This window comes from Amphiura filiformis, chromosome 15 (assembly GCF_039555335.1).
Source record: "Amphiura filiformis chromosome 15, Afil_fr2py, whole genome shotgun sequence".
Classification (NCBI taxonomy): Eukaryota; Metazoa; Echinodermata; class Ophiuroidea; order Amphilepidida; family Amphiuridae; genus Amphiura; species Amphiura filiformis.
This window is the reverse complement of record NC_092642.1, coordinates 1,572,376-1,594,110: the sequence shown is the minus strand read 5'-3', so window position 1 is coordinate 1,594,110 and position 21,735 is coordinate 1,572,376. Positions and strand designations below refer to the sequence as shown.

General features: G+C 37.0%; 1 protein-coding gene across 2 annotated transcripts; it reads right to left on the bottom strand.

The window, feature by feature from the left end:
* Positions 1 to 57: 57 nt before the first annotated feature.
* Positions 58 to 21,244, bottom strand: LOC140171135 (serine incorporator 5-like). Of its 2 annotated transcripts, XM_072194316.1 has the most exons (13): positions 21,002 to 21,244; positions 18,761 to 18,922; positions 18,178 to 18,356; positions 14,349 to 14,525; positions 11,140 to 11,177; positions 8,824 to 8,997; positions 7,654 to 7,749; positions 7,032 to 7,269; positions 5,797 to 5,860; positions 5,262 to 5,313; positions 4,131 to 4,281; positions 1,841 to 2,008; positions 58 to 1,399 (listed from the first exon to the last, which is right to left on the bottom strand). In XM_072194316.1, exons 1-13 carry the CDS (start codon positions 21,023 to 21,025, stop codon positions 985 to 987), a joined length of 1,938 nt encoding a protein of 645 aa, XP_072050417.1. In that variant the 5' UTR covers positions 21,026 to 21,244; the 3' UTR covers positions 58 to 984. The 2 variants fall into 2 exon arrangements, with proteins under 2 accessions (XP_072050417.1, XP_072050418.1); XM_072194317.1 differs by lacking the exon at positions 18,761 to 18,922.
* Positions 21,245 to 21,735: the final 491 nt, after the last annotated feature.

Here is a 21,735-nt window from a genome sequence, read left to right as displayed (position 1 = left end):
TTTTGTTATATTCTCTAAAAATAAAATGAGAAACATTTACACATTTATTATACACTGCAGCATTTTATTATAAAAGATAAGAATTTATATGTTTTTCTTAGTATGTACACATTTTGATGAGACTGTTATAAAATGGTTTGATGGAAGCAGATGTTGCAATCAAAATTAAGTATAACTTATTACCAGGCCCATACGCAGGGCTGCGTCCACTTATTGGTGAGGCGTTCAAAAAGTTCAATTTTTAAAGAAGTGTAAATTCCTATTTTCCAAAACAAAACTCACCCACTTTTCTTTCTCAAAATGAACCGCACCCCTAATAAACCCTGCGACGGACCTGCTCTAAATTTGACAGAGTGAAAAAAAAAAGGCATTTCACCCTTTTAGATTCCCTAGTGATCACTTTAAGAACCCCCTGAGATTTTTTATCTGTCATAAAAACGCACACGTTTACGCCCAAACGACCTAAGCTAATCGTAGATACATCCTTTGAACTCAGGAGGCAGTAAAACGTAAATAATGATGGTGTGCATTATTTGTGTGTAAAGGATAATACTAGACCTGATTTCTATTCTATTTCCACAAAAAGTGATATGTTCTAAGCCAAGCAATAGAGACGTCAAAGGAATACCAATTTAAATTATGCTTAGGTTTGTAGATTACGTAAATTACGAAAAAGACCTCGACCGCCTTAGAAAAACAAAACATCGATGGGAGGTATATAAAACTAATTAGTATTATGTTAGAAGGTCGTGATGGCTAACAGAAAGTTCTTCAATCAGGAATGTAGGATATAATACGTTCGCCGTCAAATCAAAGAAATTGAGGTGGGCTGGACACACACAGAGTTACAGATTGGAAGAGGAAGACGAAGCAGGAGGCGGAGGGGTATGTTATTTCAAGATATAATGGATTGGAAAGTTGGTGAAAAGGCCTTCCACTTGCTTTGGAGTAAAATAGGCTAAAGAATAAGAAGAAACTTGAATATTAATGATAAGATGGCTGATAAATTTGAGGATGTTGTCTGTGAGTGGGTGAAGGATAGTTATCCTGTCCACAGACCTGGTTAGGATAATCCTGATTAGGGTTACCCTGGTTAGTATAACCCTGGTTAGGGTTCCCATGGACAGGATAACCCTGGTTAGGGTTTAACTGGGTAGGATAACCCTGGTTAGGGTAACCCTGGTTAGGGTAATCTTGGTTAGGATAACCCTGGTTAGAATAACCCTGGTTCTGGTAGCCCTGGTTAGGGTTACCCTGGTTTGGATAATCCGTTGACCCCGCCTGATACTGGGGTTGGTTAATGCCTCCAGATATATTAGAAGGTCCTCCGATATCATCAAGAGCATGGACATCCGCTACTTCGTCTGAATAAAATACGTCTGTTTCATCGCTCATGGCTCTGTAAGATATAAAAGTTAAACAGTTAGGTAAATGCCATTATTATCATTATACATCACCATTGTTGGACTCGTCCGTAGAGCAACATGTTAAATTTGTCAACCTTAATTATTTAGTACTTTTCGATTTATCATCATCATTATTATCGTCATCATCATTATCGTCATCATCATCATCATCACCATCATCATCATCATCATCATCATCATCATCATCGTCGTCGTCGTCGTCGTCATCATCATCATCAATATCTTCAAGTTAGGATATAAAAGCATCATAATTTGCCTTTCAGGGCCCGAAGATACACGTGAGATCATTATTATCACCATTATCATCTTGATTTTCATCGTCATCATCATACTTAATACCAATAATAATAATCATTGTCATTTTCTTAATCACCACCATCAGAAACTAATACCATAATCTGAAAAACACGCACCTGCTTCTTCTGTTAGCTCTTTTATCACTCGGTCCTGAATCAGAAACACAGCAAGACAAATACAGAAGCTTGGCTAAGTATAGACCTCCACATACCCACGCTGATGCTAGTCTGACGTAGAAAGGTGGGTATGTTCTGTTAAGCTCTTCTAAACTTGCCTCATCTGGCCTGTTAAAACATGGAAACCAAATTTATAATCGTTTGTGAACCTCTCTTTTTCTATATCGGATTCCAAATCACATTCTAATCTAACCCGCTGTGAGTAACACAACTACCGCTTAGTGAGTAAAATATTAAACTACCTTTAGCTCTCCGGATTTGCATCTGTTTATAAATTCCTAATTTGGCGTATTTTTATTCTTTGATAGCATTGTTTTACATAACCATCCAGTTCTTAGTCGCTACTGTGATGTACCCTGTATAATCCTATGTCATGAAATAGGGGATTTTACCTTTATAATCATGCAATAGTTTGTTTACTAAGACTTTTCTGGAAAACCCCTATGATGGAAATAACAACATCATTTGTGAAGACTATTTATGTCAAGGGGAAAATCCCTGAGACTGTAAAGAAAGAATGACATCACGGGAAAAACCCACAGGAAGTGATGTAAGGCGAAATGTGAATGTCTATGATTAGAACCAAAGTAAGACATAAGGTCTACTGCGGATTGTGAAGGACTTTATGAAAAATGTTACAATTATCATCATCTGGATATAGATCTGACAGGCTGCACTAGCTTTTATCATTGACACAGTTTATAGTGTTGATCCGGGCTAGCTAGCTAATATGCTTACAGTCCAATTCCTTCAAAGAAAGGAAATTGCAAACCAGAAATATTTTATGTAGTCAAAGTACTACTATTTGCCAGTGTTGTCGGAGAAGATCAAGAATACGTCAAAGAACGTACTTCTTCCAAGAAAGGAATATATATTCTTCTGTCGACTTGCTGAAGTCTGGTGTTTTAATTCAACGCAACTGTCAATATAAGCGGGGACAACTGCATCGCAGTCCTGCTTCCTGAAGAGTGAGAAGTGTGAGAGGTGGAAATAGCACCAAGTTTGATATAAAATTGGATTGGTTGAGCCCATATTTATTGGTCGAGCTATGAGTTTTAAAATAGTGGACGAGACGTAGTCGAGTCCAATATTTTACAACTCATAGCGAGACCAATAAATATTGGGCGTAAAGCATCAATTTTATCATTATTATGTTTTGGATCCAATATTATCACAACTTGGATCCATCAAAACATAACAATGGAGAAAGCAGCGCAAGGAGGTAAGTTCGGAGAAAGCAGCGCAAGGAGATAACGGTTTGGAAAAAGCAATGCCATTTTTGTGTGAGGATTTCATACGCAAGGATATATAAATTATAAGTTACGCAAGTGTACACTGGATTCCGCTGATTTTTGCAGGACAAGTGAATAAGGATATATTATATCAGTCGTAAAAAGTACTAAATAGTTAAAGAGTGATTATATTTGATTATTGTGTATGTACATTTGTTGTCATATATTGTACCAATTATAACTTGCTTTCAATTAAAGACTGATTTTCAATTAAAGGTGATTTTGGCCTTGAGTCAAATACGACTCGTAACACTACCTTTGTGTCATTTTTAAATTCCTTGAATATTAATTAAAGCCTGTTCAGCACAGCACAGCACAGAACGCTTCACAGAGAACTTGTGAGGGTCGGGTTATATAAAGGATAAAGGGTACAAAACGTTTCATAACATTCAAAAACATTTTTTTTAATTTGCTGCCAAGCATCCTGCCATAATACGAGGCGTATATACTGTTTAGATGTTGACAACATCGTTTGCAAAATTGTTTGCCAAAAATGTTTACAATAACATTGTGACAACATTTTTAAAATGTTGTAGGTTTGTTTTTATATAAAACGTTTTAAAACAGTTTGAAAAAGTGTCTACGTATGACTTTTATATGTGATGCGATCAAGCAAAATCAGTCGGAACCCGGAAACATTGATTTTGTGATATAGCGAAACAAAGGAAATATTTCCTTTTGTTTTCTGTTGTTTTTAAAACTCTTTGATTGCTCATGTCTGTGGAACTGGATGTTTATTTCAACGGGATTTTCTACAAAATCCAGATTTGTAAATGCTTTTTACTATCCTATAAGAAAATGAAAATGTAATATTTCCGAGTTCCGACTGATTTTGCTTGATCGCTTGATCATTACCCAACAGTTTGGATAAAAATCAAAACACGTTTATAAAATGTGTATAACGTTTTTAAAATATGTTGGTGTTTCCTGGGACCTACCTATACCAGTTTGTAAGAGTCATCATGATAAAAAACGATGCCAATGCAAAGACTAGATGAAACAAGGAATAATTGTAAATAGCGTCGTTTTTCTCATTATGAATCAATCCCCAGCTACGTTGACGCAGACGTCGTCTTTGTTCCCGTTCCTCTGTAAACGAAATCAAAACTAAAATAAATGCATTGACGTTACTAGGTTAGTTTGTATTTCACTAGCATTAACGACACATCGTAAGTCGTACAGGTGTCCACGATAACTGGTAGTATGGTTGAGGAATACATCACATACCTATAAATATAAGAATTTACCAAACTCCCTCATTTTCAAACCTTTCCACAGATTTGAAAATTCGGTGATCTGTGCTAATCATTATTATTGATCACTACGCTTCATCCTCGCATGAGGCGTCTATTGTCATTGATAGAAAATTGACTCCGTGGAACGGATTGAAAATTAGGTAGATTCGTAAAATTCTTCTATTCCAAAATGGAGCGGTCAATTGTCAAAATTCATGTTTGGGTTATGCGTTAGAAATAATACCAACAAATTTCATTTCCCGACGATACACTTCTTTCAGGGACACCCTGTACAACCTCAACGTAATTGTATCATATAAATTCTATGGAAACGTTACGGTGGGTTTTGTTTAATGTACCCCAGGGATAGCTGGTGTATATTATTGCTGGGATCAGGCTCGGCTTTGGGCCCTGGGCTCGACTGATGCAACTAGTGAACATGTAAAAGGAGCTGAAAGGACACCTGTTACAAGAAATTGATAATGTATGTGAAGGGGTATAGTGCGGAATAACCTTAGTAGTCTTAACGGCTGAAATGGAGGCAACAGGGTACAGATGTTGTGACTGGAGGAATTGCTCGTCCACCGACGTTATTATTTGTATAAAGTATCTTCATCTCTCTCTCCTTCTCTCTCAATCTCTTTTGCTTTTGCTCCCAATTTTCGTCATCGTTCCCAGATCTTTTGGCCTTGGACTCGAGTTCATCTCTATCAAAGGTAACTCCATGTCTGGTTGAGTATCAAAAGGAATAATTAATGAAATATGATGAAGGATTCCCAGAGCATTGGTACCCTAACAAAAGCTTATAAGACATAATATTTTTAATAAACTTACGTGGAGTTAACTCCTCTCTCCGTTTCTTTTTACAACATCCAAATGACGACCCCTGCAGATTAAAATGCGCAAAACCCTCTATACTGATAATGTGGTACAGTATGGACAGATGATAACAGTTTTCATCTTCTGAATATATTTTCCAAAGGTCAGAATATAATGTGAATCGGGAGTAATCGTCTATATACCGCGTGTACAGCAGAAAAGTGAAACGTACTTGACGAATAGATTATTGAGATAATTTGTTTTAGCAATACCAGCAAAACCAATCGATGAGGTGACAATAATTACTGTTCTCTCGAAATGATGACAATTTCCGCATTCAACATCCTTCATCATGTTCATGCCTTACATCTGTTTTGGCGCGATATTTCAAATGCAGCTGCTGACCAATTGTTTGACGTTACAAATATATCACTTTTATATATAAAATTACAATTAAAGATGAGCTACTTTTGCCTAACTTTATATTGTCGATTTGTTAGACATACTTTTGTTCTTTTTCAACTCAAAATGGCAAGAAACCTGCACTCACCTCTTCGATATCCTCAATGGTGGTAACACTCTTCCTACGAACTACTGTCTTGAATGTCCCGAGACTGTCGGCATTTATAAAACACAGATTAAAATTGAAATCAGCCAATGGTAGACTTACATTTTGCGACCAGACTAAGCTACACATATAGGACTTGTATGTATCGCTCCTTGAAGGGAGCAAACATATACAAGATATATTTCAGGAGATACCTAAAGACCACCACCGTATAGTGCGACGTTTTTGCGGGCGGTTTATCTCTGCGACAGACGCCACGTCGTCGGTTCTCCGCAGTGATTTTCGGTTGTCTGCAGTGGAAGACTCTGTGTAAAATGAATCACTGCGTCTGTCGACAACAGTAAAACGTCAGCAAGGCTTCGGACTTTTCGATGGCCTTGTGATCTTTGAGCCTATAGTACTTTATATTATGTACTAAATAATCAGCGCACAGGCGCAGTGATCCAGACGTTGGATCCTAGACGTTGATCCACAAGCCTTAACACACTTTACAGATTGTCGCTGACCACTACGGCCGCACATCATTCCATAAACCAGTAAACAACAATTCAGGGACTTTGCTGCTTCAAGAGCGCACACCCTAGACATTTCACAAATAACCTTCGCAATCAGGATCAGCTCCCCAAGTTTCGTACGGGTTACAACGAGACAATTAGCAGTAAGTTCCTTGTCCAGAGGAGTTTCAAGCCTTATTCATTTTTTCCACGAGATCGTACTAGGCACAGCCAGAGTTCGAACCCGCAATCTCTCGCACCGTAATCGAAGGTTTTATTGTCATTGAGGTATAGGACTTTTTATTTTTTCGGAGAAAAGCAGGTAAGGCAACTACTTGATTATGATTCTACATGTTCATACTACATACTCTGAAAATTTTAGAAAATTCGCACTAGTCCGTTTTTTTAAATCACATTTTTGTTCCTAAAATGGGGGTTATAGCGCCCTCAACGGGTACTCTCTCCATAGGGCTACATGTAAAGACCAGTTATAGACAAATGGCCCTTAAATAAAACGGACTCGTGCGAATTTCCTCAAATTTTGATTTAACATCTGGAATGTAATGCAAGTGATGTCGTTGCTGCTCTTCTAAATTCATTTTTAAAATGTCCGCCCCAGACCAAGGTGAACGCCTTATCGATTGGCTGTAATTAACAGGTGCGGTCACAAATAAGCAGATTATAAGCTTGTTATGGCAACGACTACTTCAAAAAGGTACCCACCAAACATACAGAACTGTAATCAGAAGAATGATGGCCGACATTGTTCCATTAACTAAGTCGCTTATTGTGACGTCATTAAACAGTGGTTTAGAGGCAAATTCATCTGGTCTGCATTCATGTGTCATGGGTCCCATAGTGGTGCTAGCATTTTCAGTAAACATTGCAACTGTAGAATTCATACCGGAAATTGGAGTAAGCTCGCCAACGATATTTTCGGAAATTCTCTCGGAAGCAGCGACTGCGGAATTATAAAATGGATACAATTATATAGACTAAGATAAAATATGGGTCAATTTTGGCAATCGCATCAGTCACTATACGTCAATGTGAAGGAACTGATGGCATAACTTTACGAAGCCACTACCGCTTTTGGGCTTTTGGCGTAATTAAAGACTAATATTAAAAGGCCGTTCTAAATACACTTCTAAACTCTAATATATATATTAAGACTTATAATTATAGACTATTTCAAGAAATTCTTTGCAAAAAAACGAGGCTGTGAGCACACCCCGGACCGTATGCATTTTCGAATACAACGACGTAATATTGGGAGGTTTTTTTTTCATCTTTTAATAATATTGGTTTCTTTGCAAGTAATTCGGGTCATCGATTGCATGCTTACCGGTAACCTCAGGTTGAATCAACAAGGCTGATGTAGTTAAAAACATGATATATGCAGATGCTACGGCCGCCTGGAGTAACCCACCTTTAGCATAGGCTGTGGAAATACACACGAAGCATGTTAATGAAAATGAACGTTCGAATAATAAATGAAATATGCCTACTGTGTTGATAGTATTAAACTCTCTGTTGTAAAAGAAGTAGCCGGTGTGAAATTAAAGCCATATTATAACATTTGCTGTTGAGGACGCCCTCACTGATTTTTTAAAATTCATTTTTTTACACAATTATATTGTACTTTATTAAACCAATATACCCTGCAAAAATCAAGACTCTAGGTGCTGTAGTTTTGTCAAAATCCGATATTTTGAATAAAGCGCCGGAACCGGCGTCTTATTATTACGATGGAATTATTAGTCGAACGCATACATGATGTTCATAACACACAGTGCGGGACGGTGATCTACACAACAAAGGGTCGTACCATAACATGACCGAAGGAGTGGTACGTATTGGCGACATACGCGCTGGTAGTAAATTCCAATTTTCTTTGCTTTGACGTAGTTGTTCGGCTCAAAAATAAAAGGGGATATATCTGACAGTAAAAACTAACATTTTATGTCAAAGAAATGCTAATCTATTTTGTATGATAATGTTATAATATTGCTTTAAGTAGTCGATGATTTTAGACATCTTTGCACTGCAGTCTGCTTAGGGTATTGCGCCTATATGGAGCTGTATCCCTAAATGATGCTAAATGGATTGTTAGGTGTGTCGTAGACCAACGTGGTAAAAGACGCACTTTATAATATAGATGAGTGGACTCCTGACTTCTTTGCCTGGCAGTATGCGCACGCATCATTACAATTTCCATTGTGTTTTGCCTGGCAGTATGCGCGCGCATCATATTTTGTTCAGGGCCCTGCTTTTAAAACTCCCCGCCACATCACAATAAGGCTATTGAACAGTTTAGTGGTTGTAGGCAGTTTGCTCAAGCATATCGATATACCATTCCCTTGCTTTTGTTGATAAACATTGAGGTCAAATCTATATGAAGTGCTCCGATGTTATGAAATTACGCTATATAAATCAGTGTTGTTGTTGATGTTGTTGATGTTGATGTTGTTGATATAAATAATGAATTATGAACTAATGAATATTATATATTTACCTTTTGGAAAACACGGCAAAACTGAGTAGAATGTTATGACAAGACACAGGAAGATACTGCAGGAGGTATAGATGCTGTTATGAAAGCATTCCTCACTTAGATCGAAGAAAGTAAATATCAAAAATGTCACTACAGCGGCAGCGCCATAAAAAACAATCACAATGAATAGCAATCCTACAGAAAAACAATATCAGGCAATGGTGAACGCACAAAATCGATGACGCAGATCAAGAAGGTCTAAACTGCTTTAGGAATAACTTCAAAAGTGACTGCATCAGGTAGAAGCTAGGAAGAGACTGTATATCTTGAGCAGGAGTCTAAAAATAAAAGAATTATACAGTAGCTATATGCATTACGATCATTGTTATGTACTACATTAATGCAAAGGTATGGGTAGAAAGATCTATAATGTCAAAAAAATATACATTGTTTACCTGGTGGGAACATACCTGGGCATTAAACACGCAATTGAAGATACATATAAAAGTTGCAGAGATGAAGGCCGTTAGCAAATACTAATTTAGCGCACAGTTTAATTCTTAGCATTCGGGTCGGGGTTAAATGGAAATTAATCTTCATCCAACTTAATGCCATATGATAGCCAGGGCTTTCCCGGGTGGGTGGTTTGCCCAACCGAAGCAAAATAGTTTTGGAAAACTACCGGAAAAATGAGGGAAGGAAGAAGATAATAAGAGAATTTGGGGAAAAAAGGGAAGAGTGGAAAGATAAGATAAAGAAAAGTAGGACACAGAAAAACGAGAGAGGGAAACTGGAGAAGAGAAAAGGAAGACAAAACAATACATACAGGGTGTCCCAAAAAAGAGGCCCCTCGTTGCGCCCACTTTTTCTCCTATTTCTGAAAAATTGATCAAATATATTTTGGTATGTAAAGAAATCTTGAGTCATTAGCATTAATAAACCAAAACAATCGGTTCACAACTTTTGAAGATATGCTCGTTTAAAGAAATGTACCCGTGAATATCAAACATTCCTCAATGATAACTTTATAAAATAACTTTATTTATGGAATGGGCTTTACCGGTGGGTTTATGGGCAATGTATTTTGTTAATAGTGTCATTAATTTGTGGGTAAAATGGATGCCGAATGGGACTTCTTTTGCTTTACTTGCAATTACTTATTTTTTCTTGGTTATTTATGCCTTTTTGTTTTATTATGTTTCTTACATTCTTACTTTGTTGTTTCTTGCTTTTTTTTTATTTACAACATAAGTCATTTCTCTTTTTAGGATAAAATGTAGCCCTAAAAGGCTGTTTGGTTTGTCTTTGGTTCTTCTGAAGTGAGTTTACTGTGCTGCTCTGCCCTCTACCTGGTTGCCTCCTTGGCGAATACAGGTTTCAGTCCTGGTCCTCATTGCATCAATTGCGTTGCGTACCCTCCGTGTGCGCCGGATACTTGCGAATGCATTCAGTAATACGTTTGCGAAGATCTTGGATTTTGCCACAATGGAAACAAAATAAGTGGTGTGAGGTCTGGTGATCGTGCAGGCCACTCCACAGCATGAGCCATCCTAACCACTCTGTTTGCTATCCGTGGACAGAGTGAAAAACGGGTACGTTTGTTCAAAATGGCATATCTTCAAGTTGTGAGCCGATTGAAATAATTGTTTTGCTTTAATAAAGCTAACGATTACAGGTTTCTTTACATACCAAAATATATTTAATCAACTTTTCAGAAATAAGAGAAAAAGAAGGCGCAATGAGGGGCCTCTTTTTTTGGGGGGGACACCCTGTACTTTAAGGAAATCTGGAATAATATGGAATGGCTATTGCAAGCAATAGTCCATTTGGCTTCCTCGAGAGAGGGTGACGTCACAACGTGCTCCAGTACGAGTAGTATTAAATCGCGCGTGTCGACTCAACGAGGGTATACTCCGTACACGCGCGAATTAACTTCAACAAAATACTACATGATATTACTCTCTCGAGAAAGTCAAATGGACTATACATTAACGGGGTACTACACCCCTGCCCAATTTTGTGTCTATTTTTGCATTTTTCTCAAAAATAAAGCGCAGTGGGGACAAGTAAGATATGTTACAGTTACAGTCAAAAATGAGGGAAAACCAATATTTGATCAATAAATCCAATAACTACTTGCTTTGAGTTGCTGAATTTTCAGTATAGTAGTTGTAGTCCTTGCCCCTGTAATAAACATATCTTTATTGTGCTATAATTTTTGAGAAACATGCAAAAATAGGCACAAAATTGGCAAGGGGTGTAGTACCCCCTTAAAGCCAAGTTAATGTATGATATCATTTTATGACATGCATAGTCAAATTAAAATATCAAACCTACCGCCATACCACCATTTAGAGTTCTCAACCCTCTCTGACCTGTGTGCAGATAAGAACGAGGCCGATGTTTCCTGATGAATTTGTGACACACTAACTTTGGTATACTACTACAGGGTGTCCCTGAAAGAACTGTATTGTCGGAAACTGGATTTTGTTTGGTATTTTAACGCATAAACCAGACATAACTAAATAACTGATGTGGTTGAGGAATATGTCAACTATCACATACTCTTTAATTTTTGACAATGTACCGCTCCGTTTTTGAAATATCTGTCAATGCCAATAGATACCACATGTGCAAATTGCGCAGTGATTAGCACTCCGAATACCATATTGCGCAGTGATTAGCACTCCGAATACATAACATATCATCGATTGATATTTGAATCCGTGGAAAGGTTTGAAATAGAGGGAGTGTCGTAAAATTCTTATAACGGTGTGGTCAATTGTCAAAAAGTATGTAATAGCTGATTACTCCTCAACCAGTTGTTTAGTACTTGTGACATTAAAATACCCAAACAATTAAGTTTCCGATTCTTTCCGGGACACCCTGTAAATATATTGCAATTCATGGTAATTACATGGTAATACATGTAGAAACAAGTGTATATTCTATTCCTGATTATACAAAGCAATTCATGTAGATTTTGATTTTGATTTAAACTTTTGATCCAAACACAAGGAAATAATTCCTACCTCGGAATTTTCAGACGGTACTCCATCTTTCATCAGCGAGTGAGTGACTGTATCAGGTCGTGATTTTCTTGACCTTAGACCTTGACCCTCGTAGACTCCTGAAAGCTTGAACCGGCCCCCGTCTTTGTTGAGAGATGGTTGGTTGGCTTTGATGTGAACTGCTGTGCTGTCTCTGTCAAGTATGCAGACTTTATCCAAGTCCACAAAATGTCCCGGAGACTCGATGCGAATGTGGTTTGAGACCTCTGATGCTGTACTACTGGGTCTCCTGTGTTCATTGAAACGTGTTTTCAGAGAGCGTTCAGTTTCGCCAATATAGGCTTCTTTGCACTGTCCGGTACCGGTAACAGTTTTGCCCTGGCAAGGGATGTAATATACCGGACCTGTAATGTCCTTCTTATCTGTCTTGTCCTTGGGTGACACAAGGATTTGTCTAAGTGTGCGGGTCGGTTTGAAGAAAACGCTAACACCGTAGTTGCTAAAAGTCCTTAATGGCTTCAGAAGTGCCTTTGATATAGGGGAGAACTACGTGACCTTTGTTTGGGCGTTTATCGCCCACGTCGCTCGTTTTGTGAGTTGTTGGTTCTGTAGCTTTATCGAGAGCCCATTTGGGGTATCCGCATTTCACTAAAGCATTATTTACATGTGTTTTCAGGAGTCTACGAGTCTGTTATCAGGTCAAAGGTCAAGAAAATCACGACCTGATACAGTCACTCACTCGCTGATGAAAGATGGAGTACCATCTGAAAATTCCGAGGTAGGAATTATTTCCTTGTGTTTGGATCAAAAGCCGGGATCAAAAGTTTAAATCAAAATCATGATTTATACCAACACAGATGAACTTTCATGAACAATTCATGTAGAGTTATGAAGTAATCATCACTGAATAGTGCGACAGTATAATATTCTAAATTCATTTCCACCTTTCTTTTTTGAAGGCTTCGTCTCATCGACAATGCCAAGAGAAGTTGCTTTTTGCCTGGTTAAAAGAATTCATCGTCCGCCATTTTCTACGATGATGGCACCAGATGAATCAGCCGCCCTATAATTCACCCTTTGCACGGATCCAAAATATTGCTACCAAGACCTCCATGCAAACACATGCGCAAAGCAAAAGTGCATTTTTATTTTTCGCGCTTTTCTAGCAAGGTGTCAGAAAGCTTTTGCAAAGCGTACACGGCAGTTAAAGCACGCGTTTGACGGGCGTACGCACACGCAACACGGACTTTTGGGGTAGAATCTCGTACTGAGATGACCGTGCGATCGGCGAATTGCAATGTACGCGCTACAACGTGCCCGGGGCATGGAGATATAGTTTGACCCCGGAGATTGACAGGATCATCAGACGTGACACTGGCTTTTTCTATCACAATATTGCTAAACCATGTTTATTTTCAATTACCATAATAAAACGTTGAATACTTAGAAATTTCAACAAGTGAATAAATTTCTGTCAATTCTACATTAGATGAAAAGACAAAAAAATGGTTCGTTTTAATTTGTAACTTGTCTGAAAAATTTGCAAAATAAAAATATACCTGTTTAATAGAGTAAAGCTGTTCGTGCAGCCCGGTCGTGAAGGTGGTAGAAATGTGTTATCTTATTAGTATAGCCTAATTGCTTTAAACCAAAACTGTACTAATTACAATTCTACATAATTAGAAACTGTCATGTGTTTATTTAATGATTCGTTTCCAATGTTTGCCATTGCTGTACTTGATTTTAGATTTATGTATAAATTTGCTGAATTGTAGCATATGTTGCAGATAGCATACTATGCACTTTTTACGCGTACAGGGTTTTGTTATAAGCTGATGACGTTAATGCCAGTTTTAAGGGAAGTCGGAGGGGAGCATGCCCTAGCGATATTTGCACTCAAATATTGAGACAAATAAAGCTGATATACAAGAAAAATCCCAAGATCCCAAGGCTTGATGTTAAGGGTATCATTTCCACCCTATGTGCATGATTTTTTGTATGGGGGAAGCAGCTTGAACCTTTGATTATTATTTGCCTTCACTCAAGACCTATGGAATATGGAAATATAAATGCGACCAATGGCTTAATAAAATAATTTCCTCTAAGATCACTGCATTAATATTAAGACGTACTTTGTAGTTTGGTTTTAGCTAAACCTGACAAATTTGGCTTCTGCGATCTCACTCGCCTGAACATAAACATTGTTACCTCGGCGACTCTGCCTGCATATGGTCTCAGCTGCACATACATACATATCCGGGGACTGTTCATTTTAACGGTTCAAACGTCATGGATAAATAGCAATATGCCGTGAACATATAAATTCATTGCCTCATTTAGTCTAGAATTGTGCTGGCAAGCATTGAAAATAAAGAACAAAAAAACCTCAAAATACCACCTTCGTACAATTGCAATTCAGATAATCAATATCAGTATATGAGTGAATTGTTCGCGTGAAACATTCAGCTCTAAGTCTATGGCCAAATAACGTTTTCAAAATTGTAGGAACTGAGCAGAAATGGTATATGATCTTACCATTTTTGATTCCATTTTGTTGCCAGGTCCACTAAAAGCCACAATTGGATTAAAATAAATATACCAGCTCCGCAAAATCCGATGTATAGCGCCACTTGTAGAATAGTTTCAGATAGTGGCACAAAGAAGAATGCTATCACAAGCCCTATCAGAAGTAGTAACTTAAAGAACCACATCCTAAAAGAAGAAAAGTGAACGAATGTGTCTCGTTATTTTACATTCCTTTCAATATATTATACGATATTTTTACGATTTTTTTCCAAGCACAGTCTGCATCAAAACGATTGGTATATATGCATACATTTCCAGGGAGTATTATGGGAAAAGGATTTATGTAGCGCAATTTCATAAGCTTACTGCGCTTTACAGAAAGTCGTTGAACACTTTGGTCAAAGACATATCTTATAAACCATTTAGCATCATTCATTTTTTTCCAAGCCACCAAGCTAAGAGGACATGTCACTAGTTGCTCTCCAGATTTCATAATTTTTTCATGATTTTTAAAACATTTATTTCATCTTGATGAGGTCTACTGCTTTTTACATCCCTTTTTATTGCCACCAATCATCCAGCACTGTTGTCGGCTCCTGTCTTAACCATTTTTGAGGTTGATTTTTGTTAGACTGTGGACTATGTAGATACTGACTGCAGAATTCTGCACCCCTGTAAGTTAAGCTTATCAACATACACAGTTAAGCTTAATCAACATACACTGTAGCCTATCTATGACAATGAACATGCTTATGCTGTGTATCAGTATAGCCTTTTTGTTTGCACACACATGTGCTACTGTATGATGGTCTTCAACTACATGAGAACTTGAACTCAAGTAATATTTTAAAAGATTGTACAGCTCCTGCATGTATTGACTCTGAGATTCGTCATCTTCGGAACAAAAAGGAGAGTGCACGGCGGAGAGCAAAAAAATCGGACTCTCCGCAGGCCTGGGAATCATTTGTGTAATCGATTGAAGAATTTAATTCAGGATAAGTACAATGATTATATTGACAGTTTAGGTGCTACCATCTCTGATAATCCCAAGCGATTTTGGTCTTATTTCAAATCCAAAACACAATCCCGCACTTTGCCACAGGTGATCAAGGGTGATCAATGTACTGCATCAGAAGCCAGTGATAAAGCGCAATAGTTCAATTCATATTTTTATTCTGTGTTTTCAAAACCCAGGGATGATATTGAATTACCTGATATCCCTATGTTTCAACACCAGTTACTTGGTAGTATTCAGATTGAGGAGTCTGATGTTTTGGAAATACTAATATGCAGTCTTGACACATCAAAAGCTACTGGGCCTGATGGCATATCACCAAGGTTATTGAAAGAATGTGCCTCTCAAATTGCTCATCCCCTGTGTCACATATTTAATTGTTCTCTCTCGTCTGGGAAACTACCAAGCATATGGTTAAAAGCTAATGTTGTGCCTGTTTACAAGAAGGGTGACAAACAACTTGTGGAAAATTATCGGCCTGTTTCCTTGCTGTGCATTTGTGGTAAGATCATGGAAAGAGCTGTGTTTAATATTGTTTTTCCACAAATTAAAGATCATATTCATCACTTACAGCATGGTTTTGTTAAAGGAAGATCAACTGTCACGCAGCTTCTAACAGTATTTCATGAAATAAGCTCCATAATGGATGAGTCCGGGCAAGTAGACATGTTGTACTTGGATTTTTCTAAGGCATTTGACAGCGTCTCTCACAAATTGCTCATTCACAAGTTACAGTCGTTTGGGTTCCATTCGCATCTTCTTAGTTGGTTTCAAGCATACTTGCCTGATAGGGAGCAAAGTGTAGTCATTGATAGTTCAAACTCAGACTGGCTCCCAGTCTTATCCGGTGTCCCTCAAGAGTCTATCTTGGGACCCATGCCTTTTTGTGTTACATCAATGACATGCCTAACTGTACCCGAAACAGCACAACTGCGTTATTTTGCTGATGATTCCAAATGCTTTAGATCAATCCATAGTACACATGACTGCTTGCTCCTTCAGGATGACATCAATTCTCTTTATAAATGGGGCAAAACATGGGACATGCATTACCGTCCATCCAAATGCCAAATAATTTCAGTCACCAGAAAAAGAAATATGGTGAAATTTGACTATCGTCCCAGCAAACACAAAAACGTTTTAAAAACGTTTTAAATAAGTTATATTTTGGCTTTGGTTTAGGTAAAACGTTTTAATAACATTAAAATGTCGGGTTATATAAAGGTCATGATAACGTTTTAAAACGTTTTGTATGAAAACACTACAATAATATTTTTAAATGTTTTCAAAAATGTTATTGTAAACAATTTTTGCAAACATTTTTGCCAAATATTGTGTCAATACTTAAATAACATTATGTTAAAATATTTGAACCCAGCAAACATAGAAATGTTCTTAAAATGTTTTTTTCAAAACCTTTTAATAACATTTAAATGCCGGGTTATATAAAGGTCATGAAAACGTTTTTCAAACGTTATTGAAAATATTTTGGGCAAACATGTTTCGCAAAATATTTTTTCAACCCCAAAATAACATTCTGTTTAGAATGTTTTGTATCAAGTTTTCAAGAATGTTTTTGGAATGTTATTAAAACGTTTTTATACCCTTTATATAACCCGACATTTAAACGTTTTCTGTAAAACATTTTTGTTTGCTGAGCAATAGATTATCAAAAAATGTTTTTTAAGGTTATGAAAACGTTTTATTCTCTTAATATACCCTTTATATAACCCGACATTTAAACGTTTTCTGACAACCTTTTATAACCTTTTGCGAATGATGTCGAAAACGTTTTGTGTTTGCTGGGGTATGAATAACAATATTTTATCCAGAACTGATTCTATCAAGGATCTTGGTATTGATATTTCATCTAGTCGTGTATGGAATGACCATGTTAGACGTGTTGTCAACAAGTGCAATAAAAAGTTGGGTATGATAAAATGTGCAGTAGGTTTTAATGCTACCAAAAGGGTCACAAGGACACTTTTTACTGCACTGGTCAGGAGTGATATGTGGAGTATGCCAGCTCTCTCTGGCGTGGTACATCAAAACGTAATCATCGATTAATTGAAGGCATCCAGAGGAGAGCAACAAACTATACTCTACATTACCCTGATTTGGACTATCGTGAGAGGTTAACTAAATTCTTTTTTTTTAGATGCAAAATGGAACTCTCAAGGACCGTCCCACCACCAGATCATCTGCTGACCCCCTCTTGTTGATTCCCAAACGATGCAAAACCGAATCTCACGGGGCATTGTTTTTCAACCGTATCGTTCCCCTGTGGAATCAACTTCCTCTCACAATTAGGTCCACTGTCAACATGTCCTCTTTTAAGAGCCAGCTCTCTGAGTGGTACAAGAACAAACTAGAGGAGAGTTTTGATCCTTACAACACATGCTCTTGGTTACATGTTGCCAGTGCTCTGGTTGTAGGCTTGTGTAGGTTGGTGGGTTTTTTTAAAAAAAAAAAAAAAAAAAATTGGGAGGGGGAGGGGGTGTCCTCATTGTTTTGATCCTTGGTGGGACTGTCCTAGAGGTACTTTGCACCTGTTAGTCTTTGCCTTTCACTGGTGCAAAATTTTATCTATACTTCCTTTTTTTTTGTATGTACTTTTGAATAGTCATGTGCAATATATTTTGATGTTATATTATAATTATTGTATATACCAGTGATAAAGTGTAATAAATAAATAAATAAAATAAAAAGGACGCAGATCTATAAGGCACAAACCCTAATCAGCCTTGATATACCATCGCGGCCAGGTAGACCGGGGCCATTAGCAGTAAGTACCTTGCCCATGGGAATTTAAAGGAGTCTTACCCGTTGTGTACTCCTGCTCTGTAACTAGTACTGTTGTTAACACCGATGGTCAGTAGCATCATTATTAAGAAGAAAGTTGCCATAGCAAAACATACGCAATAGACGGCGGTGTACCCATAAAGTTGGCTACAGTCACTCCCAAAAATGAGTGTCGAGCAGAATTTTTGAAATTCTTGTGCCTAAAAATTATAAAAAAAACATGTTTACTTCTTTTGGTCTACTAAGGTACCAATTTGATCGGACCAATATTTAACAGAACTATTACATAGCGTCCAAAATCGTATCTTACGTATGCAATATTGAATGAGAATAAAGATACGGTCAAACTATGCGCAAACTTATTATAAGGTCAGTAGATCTTTAGTAATAAACATGATAAAAGAGGTTTACTGTATCAAATCCTACGTTTTATTATATTTTGGATATTTTAGTTTTCATTTCATTTCAATCAATCAATCAAGTTATTATTGTAACAGAGTACGTGGAAGAGATGACGAGGGGAAGAGACAAGATATGGAGGAGGGGGAGGAGGAGGAGGAGGAGGATAGCCTAAATCTATAAGTAATTCAAAAACAATTATTACGTCTGGCAGTAGTTGTTCTGTAACCGTCTTTGACACCATAGCCGACGAGAGCCCTGCCCCAATGACGAACACGATAACATATAATATCCTGGTTACGGTAGATTCTCGACTTGGTGGAATACAGATACATTGTAGTGACTGTCTACCACACCAACACAGTAACTGCAGAGAAAATATACATGTAATAGATTACTTAGTCAAGTTTCTGAATGCAAGCATGCATTATGAAAAGAAAAATAGTTTCCGCGGCGTCAATGGGACTCGAACCAGAGATCCAGGTATTTACCGCCAGTTGGACGGAGATGAGTATAATACAAAACATAAATCTCATGATGCTGTGTTTAGCCTTTTGTTTACATAAAAACACATTTTTTAAATATGGAATGGCCGTTTTACGTAATAAATTGCACGAACGTTTTGTCTCAAACAAATAATGAAGACACTGATATGATAATGAAATGTGCATAAGTCTGGCAATATCTTCGTCACAATGTTTTGTTTTAGTTTTTGGAATTTGACCTTGAAATTTACGACTTTGTGACAAGTTGTGACCTCATTCTTTCGGGTTTTTTTTTAACATGATGATTTTTATAATGATAGAGTGAATCCCCTGGCCATCTATAATTACGCAGAGATGATCGCGTCTCCATAACTTTACTTTAAGGGTATACGATGTATTGTTGGTCGAAGCAGCAAAAAAAAAGTAGTTCACAGCATCTTGCGAATGGTAGTGAGCTTTAGCCAAAATTACATTGCTTAATTCATAGCGAGCGTGTAGTAGAATTTAAATATCACAGATACACTTTTGTAGGTTTTGTGGTTCTTGAGTAATGTTGTAAAGAGGGCTGAAACAACAAAACTGGTGTAAAACGTACATAACTTATTAACAACAATAAATTATAAGCAAGTTTTCAAAGTATATGATTTGTAGAATGAACTTTTTCAAAACACCAAAGTGTTATTTTTCAATAATATATTGATTCAGATAATACCTGAATAAGTGATTCCATTTAAAATCGACACCCCCTGTTTAGGAGATTAAGATCATAATCTTTTGTATGGGGTGCATGGATTTCAACTGGAATAGCCAAATTTGGCTTATACACATGAATGAATATCACAGTGTTCAAATATTTATCTTGCTTTACTTATGTTATTTCGTGGTTAATTGGTAGTTTTCATGTTCCCTGTTCGTTTGCTGAACTGAACTAACTTCGACCTGAACTTATTTGTCATAGAATTATTTGTATACCTGCCGTCAGACACCACACTGTTTTGTTCGTGAAGTGCCCTTAAAGGTTCACTGGACAGCAATTGTGAATATAATAATGCACGTGTCACAACACGTGTGAAGCCTAGTCACGCAAGCCTATGGCAGGGACGCAATTAGATATCAAGGGGGGGGGCTTGGCAATTTTGTTTCACCATCAAAACTCCACCTCAGACTAGAATGTAAAAAAAACAGGTTTGCTGTCAAGGGTGACAAACATTTTGTTTACAGTTAGTGAAGAAAAATTAACCTCTTAGCTTTTAAATTGCATATGTTTTCATCATCATATATAATATTTTAACTTCGAACTGGTATGTATTGTTCGTGAAATTTATTATGTGAGTGAAAACCTTTGATTCACTCTACTTCACATAATTTTCTCCGACCCATGTCAAATTTAATCTGTGCTACCCTGATGGGAGCCTTACGCGGGGATGCCAAATTATGGTGTCCCATTATTTACATGGTCTAGATATTTTATGCGACCGTAGCAAGCAGGAAACTGAGTTATTAAAGGTTTCCGTAATTTTTTCCTAAACCATTTTTATGTGTGTCACAATCTGATTATTAAGAACATAATCAGTAATAGTTCAAATAATATTATGTTAGCTATTATGCTTTTAATCGTGCTAAACTGTGCAATTTATTTGCAAATAACAATAATAGAGTGTTACGCTTTTCTCGTGACACTGGTCGTGACAATACTATTATTGATTTATTTCACAAAATACATGTAAACAATACCTGTATTTCACACTCTGTTTTTACACTTAAATCAGTAGCACATGTGGTTGTTAATTTTAAAAATCAAAATTACATTGATTACCAATATTCTGTACAGCATAGTAGAGCAATGTTTATTATGTATCTGTGAACACATATATGTCATCAACAGAAGATTACATCAACAGTTAATTATTGAATGTATCAATTCATGATTTGCTAAACTAATTACAATAATATATATTTACCTGAGACTCCCAACAGCCCTTCATTGTGACACAATCCTATGATGTCATGTATCTAGGATTTGTTAATTCTGAACTTTGAATCCTATTGAATCCTTCTATTCACTGCCGCAGTTAACGTTTCCACTGAGTGCATAATATTTATTATGATTGCAATAATTTTATAGCTTGCTGCCAGCCAGTGCAGGATCAGACCATTGTTCCAATGCTGTATTGTGACAGTCTGCCAGTCTAGCAAATATTGTGTCATTATTATAGTACACTTGACTGACACAAAAAGTAGGTACTCAATAACATAAGCGTGATATTCGTAGATTGTGCATACAGGGTGTCCCAGAAAAAAAATACCGAGCGAATAAAATTGAACGTAAGTCGAGAAATAGACAGCAGAATCAAAATGTTTAAAATGTAGCGCATAGCCTATTTTATTGTGCATCACAAATTTAATTTGAATCGGTTGACTGGTTGTGAAGAAATTAACGATTACATAATGCGCGCATCAATGCAGTTCATTCCAAGTTTAATCAACAGGCGCTTTTTTCATACTCACTCACCTCTTCCTAAAGTGTGTGTATCTTATTAAATTTAGTCCACATTATTTATTTTATAATCCGGCGGTATAATATTATTCATGCTTTCACTGAAGATGAACAACATTTTGTCTGAGAAAACTTTGATTTCTGAAATTGGAAGCTTTCCAGCTTTAATTCTTTAGATGGTGCAAATGTTATATTTTA

Bases quoted from the DNA above. Each gene is read 5' to 3' on its own strand.
- LOC140171135 (XM_072194316.1), bottom strand. From the start codon at position 21,025: ATGAAGGGCTGTTGGGAGTCTCAG. The intron at 11,178-14,348 runs GTAAGATCATAT...ATCTGCACACAG, and splicing joins ACAAAATGGAATCAAAAATG to GTCAGAGAGGGTTGAGAACT. The intron at 8,998-11,139 runs GTAGGTTTGATA...GTTTTTCTGTAG, and splicing joins CTCTAAATGGTGGTATGGCG to GATTGCTATTCATTGTGATT.